Source organism: Odontesthes bonariensis, chromosome 11, assembly GCF_027942865.1.
Source record: "Odontesthes bonariensis isolate fOdoBon6 chromosome 11, fOdoBon6.hap1, whole genome shotgun sequence".
Taxonomy (NCBI): Eukaryota; Metazoa; Chordata; class Actinopteri; order Atheriniformes; family Atherinopsidae; genus Odontesthes; species Odontesthes bonariensis.
In genome coordinates this window covers 7840891-7851990 of record NC_134516.1, presented here as the reverse complement: position 1 = coordinate 7851990, position 11100 = coordinate 7840891, and the positions used below count along the sequence as shown (strand labels likewise).

Here is an 11100-nt window from a genome sequence, read left to right as displayed (position 1 = left end):
ATTGTTGCTTCAGAGTCAACATGACCAGTCTACCTGATACCAAAGCAGGATGCCTCCCAGTCCCAGACTGGCTGTTAGATGCTCAGTTACCATTTTGACCTCCATCGGGATCCCTCCCTAATATGAGATAACTCCTCAGTGAGGACATGATGGAGGAAATAAGCAGATGATGGCTGATAGGAGTCAGGAGTGAGAGTAAGACTGATGAAGTTTATTCATTTTAAAACAAATCCCAACCAGGTTACAAGCTGCTGTTAAACTAGGATGAAAATGAAATCGTATCCTGTTGCTGCCCCTCCCTCCTACCTGTCCTGCCCTCCCTCCTACCTGTCCTGCCCCCCCCTCCTACCTGTCCTGCCCCTCCCTCCTACCCGTCCTGCCCCTCCCTCCTACCCGTCCTGCCCCTCCCTCCTACCTGTCCTGCCCCTCCCTCCTACCCGTCCTGCCCCTCCCTCCTACCTGTCCTGCCCCTCCCTCCTACCCGTCCTGCCCCTCCCTCCTACCTGTCCTGCCCTCCCTCCTACCTGTCCTGCCCTCCCTCCTACCTGTCCTGCCCCCATCAGGGTTAGAGCTCTGACTGATTCCAGGAAGCAGCTCACCTGTGTCTGTGGAGCGGAGCGTCATCTTCTTCAACACTTGGCTTGGACAAACTGTGAGTTTGAACTTTGTCTTCAGTAACCTTCCTGTTTGTTTCTGCTCTGTAATGTTTGGAACATGTTCACTTCTTATTTCAGGTCCAGTTTGATCACTCGAAGAACTTTGAAGAAAAATCTGCATGATTATCATTTACATTGTTGTTGATTAGAAACATATTATTTATTGTTTTATTGCCAAAATAAATCACATTGTGTTTTAATTTGTGGGGATAACTGCGGTTTCTTCCACTGAAGTCAGACACAGAAACTCTCTGCTGTTTATCTCTTAAAGACTAAAGGTAACACCCAGGATGGAGGTGGGGCTTTCTCATTGTGTAACTTAGTGAGTCAGACAGGTTTTTCAAGGTTTTTAAATTCCATCACCTTGATAACCCACCTCCATGTTCCAGTACAGTCGGTACACGTCAGGCCAGTTTTTCTCTGTGTCTGTGTGTTCAGTTTCCCGTCTTCACTGAATAAAAATGTCTCTTTATCCCACAAACAAACTTAAATTTCAGCATGTTTTACATCTGCTTTATTGTGTCGCTAAATTAGAGCTGCAACAACACGTCATTTATCTGGAGATTAGCTGAAAATTGTTTTTCTTGTGACTTTTTCAAGTATCTTAGAGTTTTCTTTATACTTTTCTTTTGAAAATCTGTTGAAAACATTAGTGTTGCACCGATACCATTTTTTGGCCCCGATACCGATACCTGGCTGTGCAGTATCGGCCGATACCACTCTGTTTGAAAAAAAAAAAAAAAAGAAAATTAGTATATATATATATTAATTTATTTTTTATTTTTCATTTTTGGAAACAGAGTGGTATCTCTATGGTATCAGTAAATATATATATATATATGAAGAGCTGCATACTACTTGAATGTAAAATGTAAAATCTTTATTAGTTTACAAGTTCATAAAACACATGGGGTGGGGGGCTCCGATCTAATGGAGAGAGAGAAGGATTGGGAACAGGCTTCCTTGGTCGCGACACACACGACAGGCTAACCCTAAACACAGCACATGGAATGAAAACCCACTACGAGTCAGGCTAGCTTCACTAGCTTTAAGGCACGCTTTAAACACAGCACACAGAGTCAACACACCACAAAACACGCGGCTAACCTGCAACATATGGCGCCCGTTTAACCACAGACCCGTCACTCCTCCTCACGCAACCCCACCAATCAATACCACATAACAATAGGCCGACCTATACATAAACACTAAAACACGAAGTTAAAAGAAGAGGAATACTTAACTCGTCCACTTGGCGAGACCCTCCCCCGGGGTCTGAGCTTGTGCCGCCGTCCCGGGGTAACGGCTTTGCTGGACGGCGAAGATGGTAACTGGCTGTCAGCTGGTAGTGCATAGAGAGCGATGGCGGCCCAGCACTCTCTATCGTGGACCCTGTTTTGACTACAGGAGGCACCCAGCCTCCCCTCCTCACACTCACGCTGCAAACTCCCCCTGGCTAGCTGTCTTCGTCGCCGGCAGCTCTAGATGACTGCGAACGACACCCTCCCCAGCTAACAGAGTGCCGTGTCGCCAGACGTCTTGCTCCTCACACATAGAAAAAGCTGCCCCGGCTAACACATTAAATTGGTTAACACATTAAATACCGACGGTTTTTACAGAATTATGTCGTAGAATCCCAGCGTTCTAAACCATTTTTTGACTTTTTTTGTACAGTCACAGCATATTATGTGATAGGGCCACTGAAACATGTTATGGCTCGTTTGAAAGCTGAGACTTTAAACTCTTTGTGGGTCAAAACTGCGTGTCTCTAGGTGCCGCCATTAGCGAGCTATCCTTAGCTAAACCAAGGCGGGTATCCACCAAAATCAACAACAAACTGAGATATCGGGGCTTTTGTGAAACGTGCGCTCTTTCAGCCTGTCGCACTTTAGATACATATCCGGGTCAGAGGATTTGCGTCGTGTCGCATGTTGCAAAGCTAACCTGTTCATAAGACCGCCTCCTTAGACTTGTCGCGTGTCTTCTTCTCCTTCTTGTTGTTTGTTTATGTTACTTTACCGTCACCCTCTGGAAACCGACACGTGCGATTGGACAAAATGCGGAAATGCACAACAATCAATGCAGCGTTATCAAAATTGTTCTTGAGTTGACGCAAAGCCATTGGCGTAATGATCAAAATGTCCAGATGATGACACCAGTTTTTGACTGCCATCTATGTCAGTTCTGTTCATCACATAATTACAAAAATCACACAGAATGTGCATTAGAATGTATAGATTCAGAATCCATAAAAAAACCCGTAAAAACGTATTTTTACCATGTGGGAGCCAACGCATGGGCAGTAAAAACGTAGTTTTACGTGACTTGGGAGTCAATGTGTTAAGAGCGGCTATTGGCCCGCTCTCATTGGTCTGGAGCAGGCCAATAGCGATAGCTGCACAGTGATCACAACACAGTGTAGCGAGTGTCGGGAGACGTTCAAGTGTCATACAAGTATCGGAAATGGTAATGGTGCCCTATTTGTTGGTACTCGCCGATACCGATACCACCATTTTAGTGCCGATCAGGGCCCCGCCCGATACTGGTATCGGTGTCGGTGCAACACTAGAAAACATCACCTGAAAAACAGGTTTAAGTGTCGTCTCTGATATAAGTTTCTCTGTATGAAGAGTCAAATTACTGGAACTGGAGTTTTGAAAAGTTTTCTGTTTAATTTTGACCTTTTATTGCATGTATTCATTTAAAATATCTCTTTTATTCTATAGCATCACTTTGCTGAGAAACACATTTAATGACAATAATGATTCAACTGAAACTGGTGTGGAACAGAATCTGAGCCAATCAGAGGAGCAGCTGATCTTTTTACATAAATGATGGAGAGGAGGATGTGAGTTGATGTGCAGATGAATGATCTGTGTTTCCTCTGCAGAAGAAGGTAGAAAGTGTGTGTGAGCTGATGTGAGTTCAGCAGCATGGATCAGAGTGAGGACACTAAAACCTCTCTGTGTGGGGAACATGAGAGCCAGAGCAAAGCTCAGAGGTGAGGTGACCATCTCTAACTGTCCATGACTCTTCTCCATGTCCCAGCTCAGCGCTCACATCACCAAACCACCTTTATTCACAGGAAGGGACAGAGACCTGGATCCAGGAGTGGGTCCTCACAGAGCGAACTGCAGAAGGATATCCCACTTTTCAAATTACAGGCCTTAAAAGCAGAGTAAGTTCACATCGGGTCATTGATTTAGAGGTTATTAAGTATATCATGCATGCAGGCTGAAAAGCATTTTTTTCCCATCAGGATCCACCAGAGACCTGAACCAGAACCTGAACCAGAACCTGAACCCAGCTGTGTGTCCTTTAAGAGCAACCAGTCGAAGGAAGATTGGATTTATTTCAAAAGAATCTGTTCATCTGACAAAAAGTAAAATACATGATTAAGATATTTAACTTAAAATGCATTCAGCTTTGACATCATTGAGCTGAAATGTTTTTCTATCAGGATCCATCAGACACTGGAACCAGAACCTGAACCTGAACCTGAACCTGAACCTGAACCAGAATCAGAACCTGAACCCAGCTGTGTGTCCTTTAAGAGCGACCGGTCAATGGAGCATCCTCTTATCTTCAAATCAGACCCACATCCGTCCCCTCAGAGGTGAGCTGAGTGTAAATGCTGTAACAGAGTAAAATACAGCAGCTGAGGGTCGCTGGTGATTGGTCTGAATCTGAGGGTTAAAAGCTTCAGAGTGTGTTTATCAGCATTGAGCTCTGTAAGATCACAGAGCTGCCACCAGGGGGAGCTGTAACATTGTTCCACAGCAGCCACACTGATGCTGCGTGTACACCAAGAGCGACCTACGCTACCTGAGCGCCGGAAATCATTATTTCTCTATGGAGGGTTAGCTAACTGGGCGACCAGAGCGGATTCCAGCGATTAAACTCAAGCTAACTTTATGGTAATGAGCTATGACGCGGTTCGGCGAAAACCAATGACAATCCACAGATTGTAGGGGTCTGACAATCCGCGGGGTTCACGGAAACAGACGTGTAAACTTTGGTTCCTATCAAAACAAGAGTCGTTTAATCCTGAGACTGTTGCAATTGCCGTGTCGAGTGCTTCAATACAATAGTGTAGTAACCCCACGCATACCTTTCTCACTGCAATTAAGTTTTATTTTGGATTTTATTTCGAATTTAGTTTATTTTTCACAGCTGCTTCTGCTATTCCTGCTCTTCTCAGGTGTACCTAATGTAGTTTTACATCATTTGTAATATGATGTATATCTTGTATAACAAATTGTAAATAACAACACGTTTATTCGTGTCCCTGCCCTCACTTTCCTCATGTTTTTTTCTCGCGGGGGTGCTGCACAGCCGCGGGGCCTTTAAGAATTGAACATTCTAAATGTGACGTCACGAGCTACCAAAGCTACCAAAGCAAATTCTCAAGCGAAGCTTCTTCAGCTACCTCCGCTACCAGGTAGTGTAGGTCGCTCTTGAATGTTCAATTTTTAAAGGCCCCGTGGCCTGTTAGTTCACTCAAAAAAAGTTTAGTGAACTAACAGCTGGAGGGGTGTCCACCTCCTTGCCACAGCTGAGGTGCTCTTGAGCAAGGCACTGTACCTCCATGCTCCCCAGGTGCTGTGATTCCAGTGTACATGGCATCTGTCTCTATGAATGTGTGACCCTGTGTGTGTTCAACAGGTGCCAACCTGGATGGGTTAAAAGTGGAGGAGAAATTCTGTGTATGTTCCCTGTAATGTAGATGACAATAAATCTAATCTTAATCTTCATGATTCCTCCACAGAGTGGACCAGCAGAGCTCAGAGGGTCCCAGTGGTCAGTCTGCCCAGCAGCATCAAACACAGCTGGACTCCATATTTATGGTCTGTACATGCACAACAACTACTTTCCCATCTGTTCTGCTCACAGCCATCTCCATGCTGCACTCTGTAGACCAGTGGGTTGTCAGTGAGTCCAACATGGATCTGATGTTTGGCTCCATGGTTTCAGTCTGATTGGCTCATTCATATAGTTTTCTGTTCCAGCTGCTGGAGGACAACATGCTCACTTTTGTGAAGGAGGAGCTGAAGAAGATGCAGAAGGTTCTGAGTCCAGATTACCCAGAATGCTTAGAGAGTCAGAGGGAGGCTGAGGATGAAGAGCAGAGGAGCAGCAGAGAGGCATTAGTGAAGATCACAGTTCACTTCCTGAGGAGAATGAAGCAGGAGGAGCTGGCTGACCGTCTACAGAGCAGTAAGAGGATTTCTCTAAAAGTTTAACCTGCTGGATAAATGACACATTTACTGATGTCTCAGCACAAAGAACAGCAGATGTTCAGATACTCATTCTTTACAGGGTTGAAATGTCTGTTTACTGATGTTATTTCTTGTCTTCATTCAGAACTTGTTGCTGTAGTTTGTGGACGTAAACTTAAATGTGCTCTGAAGAAGAAGTTCCAGTGTGTGTTTGAGGGGATTCCTAAAGCAGGAAAGCCAACCCTTCTGAATCAGATCTACACAGAGCTCTACATCACAGAGGGAGGGAGCGGAGAGGTCAATGATGAACATGAGGTCAGACAGATTGAAGCAGCATCCAGGAAAGCAGGCAGAGCAGAAACATCCATCAGACAAGAAGACATCTTTAAAGGCCCACCTGGAAGAGATGAACCAATCAGAACAGTGATGACAAAGGGAGTGGCTGGCATTGGGAAAACAGTCTTAACACAGAAGTTCACTCTGGACTGGGCTGAAGGCAAAGCCAACCAGGACATCCACTTCATGTTTCCATTCACTTTCAGAGAGCTGAATGTGCTGAAAGAGAGAAAGTTCAGCTTGGTGGAACTTGTTCATCACTTCTTTACTGAGACCAAAGCAGCAGGAATCTGCAGCTTTGAACAGTTCCAGGTTGTGTTCATCTTTGACGGTCTGGATGAGTGTCGACTTCCTCTGGACTTCCACAGCAAGGAGCCCCTGACTGATGCTACAGAGCCCACCTCAGTGGATGTGCTGCTGACAAACCTCATCAGGGGGAAGCTGCTTCCCTCTGCTCGCCTCTGGATAACCACACGACCTGCAGCAGCCAATCAGATCCCTGCTGGCTGTGTTGGCATGGTGACAGAGGTCAGAGGGTTCACTGACCCACAGAAGGAGGAGTACTTCAGGAAGAGATTCAGAGATGAGGAACAGGCCAGCAGGATCATCTCCCACATCCAGACATCACGAAGCCTCCACATCATGTGCCACATCCCGGTCTTCTGCTGGATCACTGCTACAGTTCTGGAGGATGTGTTGGAAACCAGAGAGGGAGCAGAGCTGCCCAGCACCCTGACTGAGATGTACATCCACTTCCTGGTGGTTCAGGCCAAAGTGAAGAAGCTCAAGTATGATGGAGGAGCTGAGACAGATCCACACTGGAGTCCAGAGAGCAGGAAGATGATTGAGTCTCTGGGAAAACTGGCTTTTGAGCAGCTGCAGAAAGGAAACCTGATCTTCTATGAATCAGACCTGACAGAGTGTGGCATCGATATCTCAGCAGCCTCAGTGTACTCAGGAGTGTTCACACAGATCTTTAGAGAGGAGAGAGGGCTGTACCAGGAGAAGGTGTTCTGCTTTATCCATCTGAGTGTTCAGGAGTTTCTGGCTGCTCTTCATGTGCATCTGACCTTCATCAACTCTGGACTCAACCTGATGAGTAAAGATGAAGAACAAGAAGAAACAACCAACATTGATCTGAAGGATCTCAATCAATGTGCTGTGAACAAGGCCTTAGAGAGTCCAAATGGACACCTGGACCTGTTCCTCCGCTTCCTCCTGGGTCTTTCCCTGCAGACCAATCAGAGGCTCCTACGAGGCCTGCTGACACAGACAGGAAATAGCTCACAGACCAATCAGAAAACAGTCGATTACATCAAGAAGAATATCAGTAAGAATCTGTCTGCAGAGAGAAGCATCAATCTGTTCCACTGTCTGAATGAACTGAATGATCGTTCTCTGGTGGAGGAGATCCAACGTTACCTGAATTCAGGAAGTCTCTCCACAGATAAACTGTCTCCTGCTCAGTGGTCAGCTCTGGTCTTCATCTTACTGTCATCAGGAAAACATCTGGATGTGTTTGACCTGAAGAAATACTCTGCTTCAGAGGAGGCTCTTCTGAGGCTGCTGCCAGTGGTCAAAGCCTCCAACAAAGCTCTGTGAGTACAGATATAGAGGGATGTGTATGAATATCCTGCTGCTGTTTCTATAGGAGAGAAAGTCCCAGATTCCTACTTCTCTCATTATTTCCTCCTCAGACTGAGCAGCTGTACCCTCTCAGGTAAAGGATGTGCAGCTCTGTCCTCAGCTCCCAGTCCTCCACAGGGTCTCTGCGGATCCTTAAAAAGTATTAAAAAGTCTTAAATAAAAAATACGTTTTTTAAGGTCTTAAAATGTCTTAAATTTCGCCGATTTTCGAAGAGTGGCATTAAATTTCATCTGGGCGGCATTGTCTGGAGAGACGATTTTCTATCACTCTGTGTACAATATGGCGACCGTTGACGTTCGAACTTTTGTTTTTTTGTGCGCCAGTACTACCGGTGAAAACTTCCTGTGATTTGACAGCTAGCGCGTCAGGTTAGGGCCAGTGGCCGTAAACAAAGGTTAACTTATAGCCGAGAAGAAAGATGATAATATAACGTAGCTAAATAGACTAGCTTTCTTCAGTAGCGTAATGCTTACCGATTTAGCAAGCCTAGCAGCCTAGTTGCTAATGCTAGCCGCAGTAACGTTACCAACCATACCCGACGTCAAGGAGTTGGCTGAGCAGGTTATGGAGGGGCTGGCAGAGTTAACTTCATAATGGGTGGGTGCAGGTTTCATTCACTTGTTTTCATTCTTTCACAGGATTGATTCACTTCATTGGTTTATCCGATTGCTGCCCGCCGAGCCATTATGTGTCTGGGTTTGTGTAGGTTACTGATCATGGTTGTTAGCAGTCGATAGTCAGGTTGTGTGATGTGTGGGTGAGTGTGTATTATTTCTATGGGTACGTGCCATTGACTGTATGAGCGGTCTGTGCTCGTTTTTTTTATTTGATTAGATTGGAGATACTTTATTCATCCCGAAGGAAATTAAATTTTGTCGTGTGGCAGTGTTAATTTCGTCAGCTTTTTTTAATTTAGTCTTAGTCTTGGTCACAATGTCGAAAATCAATTTTAGTCTTAGTCATATTTAGTCATTGCCTTCCCAATTTAGTCTTAGTCTTAGTCATAATGACGAAAATCAATTTTAGTCTTAGTCAAATTTTAGTCATTTTAGTCATTTTAGTCAACACTGACTGTACATAATAGAACTTCTCTACACACGGCGGCATGATCAATTATTATTATGCAGGTTGTTTTGTTGTCCTTGTTGTAAACGAAATGGCTCCAGCTCCAACAAACCATATACCGGCAGGTGAGCTAAATGCTACAACTAGCATGCACATGGCGAGTTACACATCAAAGCAACAGAAGCTACGGCTGCAGCAACCTGAATGCATTACATGAACAATATATACAGCCATACTCACGTTTCATTTACGCACACACCACTTGCCGGGACATTAATCAACAGCTCGATCTTCACTCTGTCGACTCAGGGCACACACCTGTTCTAACCGAGCACCGACAGTTACGCTACATGACAAGCAGGGGGCCGCTCCGCTCTGAACTGACCAACACAACTTTGGAGCCTTTTCTACATCAAGAAACACTTATTAACAATTACAAATTACAAATTAATTATAAACAATTACATTTGTTAATGTCCATTCGTCCATGGCTTGTAAATTTCGTCTTGTCTTAGTCTCGTTAACGAAAATCATTTTTAATTCTCGTCATATTTTTATTTTCTGGAAGCCTTTTTGTGCGTCATCGTCTCGTCATCGTCACGGGTAAAAGGGGCGTTAACGAAATATTTTCGTCATCGTCCGAGTTGACAAAATTAACACTGTCGTGTGGTTTATGCAATGCAAAGTCACTGACCATAGTCTGTGCTTCACGTGAGTAGTCCAAAGTTCTGGTTTAAGTTAACTTGGGTAGTTAAATCGTTTTGCTGGTTGTAAAGTAGGGCCCGACCGGTATGGTTTTTTTCAGGGCCGATACCGATAATTGTGGAAATGGGAGGCCGATAACCGATATGTGCAACCGATAAATAGAAACATTATTCACGATAAATTAAAAATAGCATGCCTTGAAACAAACTTTCATATCCATTAAGTCTTTTTAATTGTAAAAATGAAAAGTGCAAGGAGCTGCCAGCAGCATTTGTAAAATAAAGCCAAACATAACTTAAAAACGGGAAATAAAATAATAATATAAATACATAATTATCAATAAAAAAATAAATCACTCCCTGCTATGAGAATACTTGAATATATGCTATTTTTATATTAAGAAGTAATAGAAAATTAACTGACTGAGAACTAAAAAGCAAGTGTAGGGAGCTGTTTATAGCATTTTTAAACAGTAAAATAAACATCCCTGTTCAACTTTACAATGAACCATCTGAGTCGCGTCACAGTCATTATAACGAACAGCCTTGCCACTCTCTATTAAGCCCCATTGTACCGGCTTTTTGGCTGCAGTTCCACCAGAATTCCACTGGGGGCGTCGGTGGAGACCAGAATGAATGGGGCCCGATGGAACTAGATGCTACAAATGGTCAGTTTCCCCTAAGTCTCCTCAAGAGCGCTCAGATTTGAATGTAGTTTCTGAGAGCTCAACATGGGTTTCAAGTCAAAAATCCACTGAACGAGTACATATATCCCTTTGATTTCTTACAGGTTGGCTTCTTGTTGTCCACCACGCGCTAGCATTGTGCTAATGACAGCGCTCGGCCAGAATTACGACCAGAGGCACCGCTTGACGGCTGGCTCCATACCAAGCGACAACAGAATTAAGATGGACTTTTTCCGCTTATGTTACCACAGCCTAAGAATCTGTGATGTTACCACACATTCTCTCTTACTACAGCTCTTCCTTGAAAACGCTGCTGCCTTTGAGACCAACAAAAAGCAGGATTGTTGCCGTAAAGCGGCATCTCCGGTCGTAAGCTATGTATGACGTCATATACACTTCAAATCCTTTTTTTAAGCAAATGAGTGGCTCTAAAAATCTAAAACTCAGCCATGGGTATTTTCTAAACATCCTCTTTCGAAAACAACATTCGAATTACTAGAGAAAAAATTATATCTTGAGATAAGGGCACGAAAGGGCTTATAGCTCCATAGGACTCCATTCATTCTGGTCTCCAAAATTGAGCGCCCCACGTGGAAAGAGGGTGGAACTGCAACCAAAATCGCCTCGTTGGAAACCGGAAATGCACCGTGAGTGGTGTATCTGTACTATTATAGAATCTGTGGTCGCGTTGCGTACGGCTTCATGAAGTTGTTCACCTAACACCATGGTTGTTAGCGCAAGCCTGCTAGCTACTTGGTGGTGGTGTGACAGCCTGTCTGGCTACCC

General features: G+C 44.4%; 1 protein-coding gene across 1 annotated transcript; it reads left to right on the top strand.

Moving 5' to 3' along the window:
* The first annotated feature begins 567 nt into the window (after positions 1–567).
* LOC142391185 (protein NLRC3-like) lies at positions 568–7913 on the top strand. The gene is made up of 9 exons (XM_075476961.1): positions 568–652; positions 3547–3657; positions 3742–3834; positions 3916–4038; positions 4117–4272; positions 5425–5503; positions 5666–5873; positions 6021–7628; positions 7909–7913. Exons 2-9 carry the CDS (start codon positions 3590–3592, stop codon positions 7911–7913), a joined length of 2340 nt encoding a protein of 779 aa, XP_075333076.1. The 5' UTR covers positions 568–652; positions 3547–3589.
* The last annotated feature ends 3187 nt before the right edge of the window (positions 7914–11100 follow it).